This window comes from Tupaia chinensis, unplaced genomic scaffold (genome assembly GCF_000334495.1).
Source record: "Tupaia chinensis unplaced genomic scaffold, TupChi_1.0 Scaffold000020_1, whole genome shotgun sequence".
Taxonomy (NCBI): Eukaryota; Metazoa; Chordata; class Mammalia; order Scandentia; family Tupaiidae; genus Tupaia; species Tupaia belangeri.
In genome coordinates this window covers 529848-531010 of record NW_006159450.1, presented here as the reverse complement: position 1 = coordinate 531010, position 1163 = coordinate 529848, and the positions used below count along the sequence as shown (strand labels likewise).

The following is a 1163-nucleotide window of genomic DNA, read 5'->3' as shown; positions in this document are numbered from 1 at the left end:
CGTGTCTGGGGGGGTGGGTTTGGGGGGCCGGGCTGGCAGCACCATGAGCCCAGCTGTCGGGACCGGTTCCTGCAGCAAGGCCTGCCCTGAGCAAGGTGTGGGTGCTGGCTGGGGTCCCAGGGAACTGCAGGAGCCCCTAGCAAGGGTCTGAGGACAGAAGCTGGCCTGCAGAAGCTGACCAGAGCACATGGGGTACCCTGGGCGTGCCCTCGGGTCTGGGAACCTGCCCCACGGTTGGCCATGCGAGGTCCCCACGGGCCCCCACCCACCAGTTCTGTGCATCACGCCTCCCCCGTCCTTCAGCACCTCACAGGTTCCCAGAAGGGGCAGGGTCGGCGGGGGGGGTGGGGCTGAACAGCCCGCGGCACGCGCTTGCGTGTCCGTCCCTCCTGAGCCCGGGTGGTGGCCTGGGCTGCAGCGTCAGCCACAGCGCCCATCAGCAGGCCACGGCCTGTCCTCACCCACTGAGGGCTGGGCCGAGCCATTGCGGTGCTCCACCGGTCCCAGCACAGGGCTGCAGTCGCGTCTGGGCTGAGCGCGGTGCTGCCTTCTTCCGTGCAGGTCGGAGACCCCCTCGGCGACGGCAGCGGCTCCGTCCTGGACCTCATGTCCGTGAAGCCTTACGCTGACGTCTCCCTGGACATGTCCATGCTCGGCTCCCTGGGTGAGTCGGGCAGGTGCGCTCCACGGGCCGGGAGGACCCTGGGGCCCTCTTGCTCTGGTCTGGGCTCTGCCCCACTCCCGTTAGATGGGGCCAGGAGAGTCCTTTAGCCGCGGTTCCTGGCACTGACCCTCCGAGCCCCGGGTCTGAGGGGTGAGAGCTGGGACAAGCCGCCTCCGCGGGGGCTGGCGCAGGGGCCCCCGCCAGCCTGTACTCAGAATGCAGCCTCCGCTTTGGAGGGTGCCGTGAGGCATCCGCATGGTCCTGGAGGGTGGCGTGGGGGAGGGCCTGGGCCACCGCACCCCCCTCTTGCCCACCGCAGCACTCGTGGTGGCTCCTCCCCACCTTTGCGGTAAGGGACACGGGGGGTCCTTGTCCTCCCAGTCTGTGAGCCTTTTGGGCAAACAATGCAGCCCAGGAGGGTGCGGGGCGTTGGTGTCGCCAGGGGTTGGAAACAAGTAGATGAACCTGGGCCTGTGGTCAGACTTGGAGGCAGTGCGGG

General features: G+C 68.9%; 1 protein-coding gene across 1 annotated transcript in view; it reads left to right on the top strand.

Moving 5' to 3' along the window:
- Nucleotides 1-1163, top strand: part of BRD9 (bromodomain containing 9) — a gene marked incomplete at its 5' end in the record, with an annotated part of 33093 nt that overhangs the window by 25682 nt on the left and 6248 nt on the right. The window contains one exon of the mRNA XM_027770316.1: nucleotides 562-664. Coding sequence (XP_027626117.1) covers nucleotides 562-664 — 103 coding nt within the window. The remainder of the gene's footprint in view (nucleotides 1-561; nucleotides 665-1163) is intronic.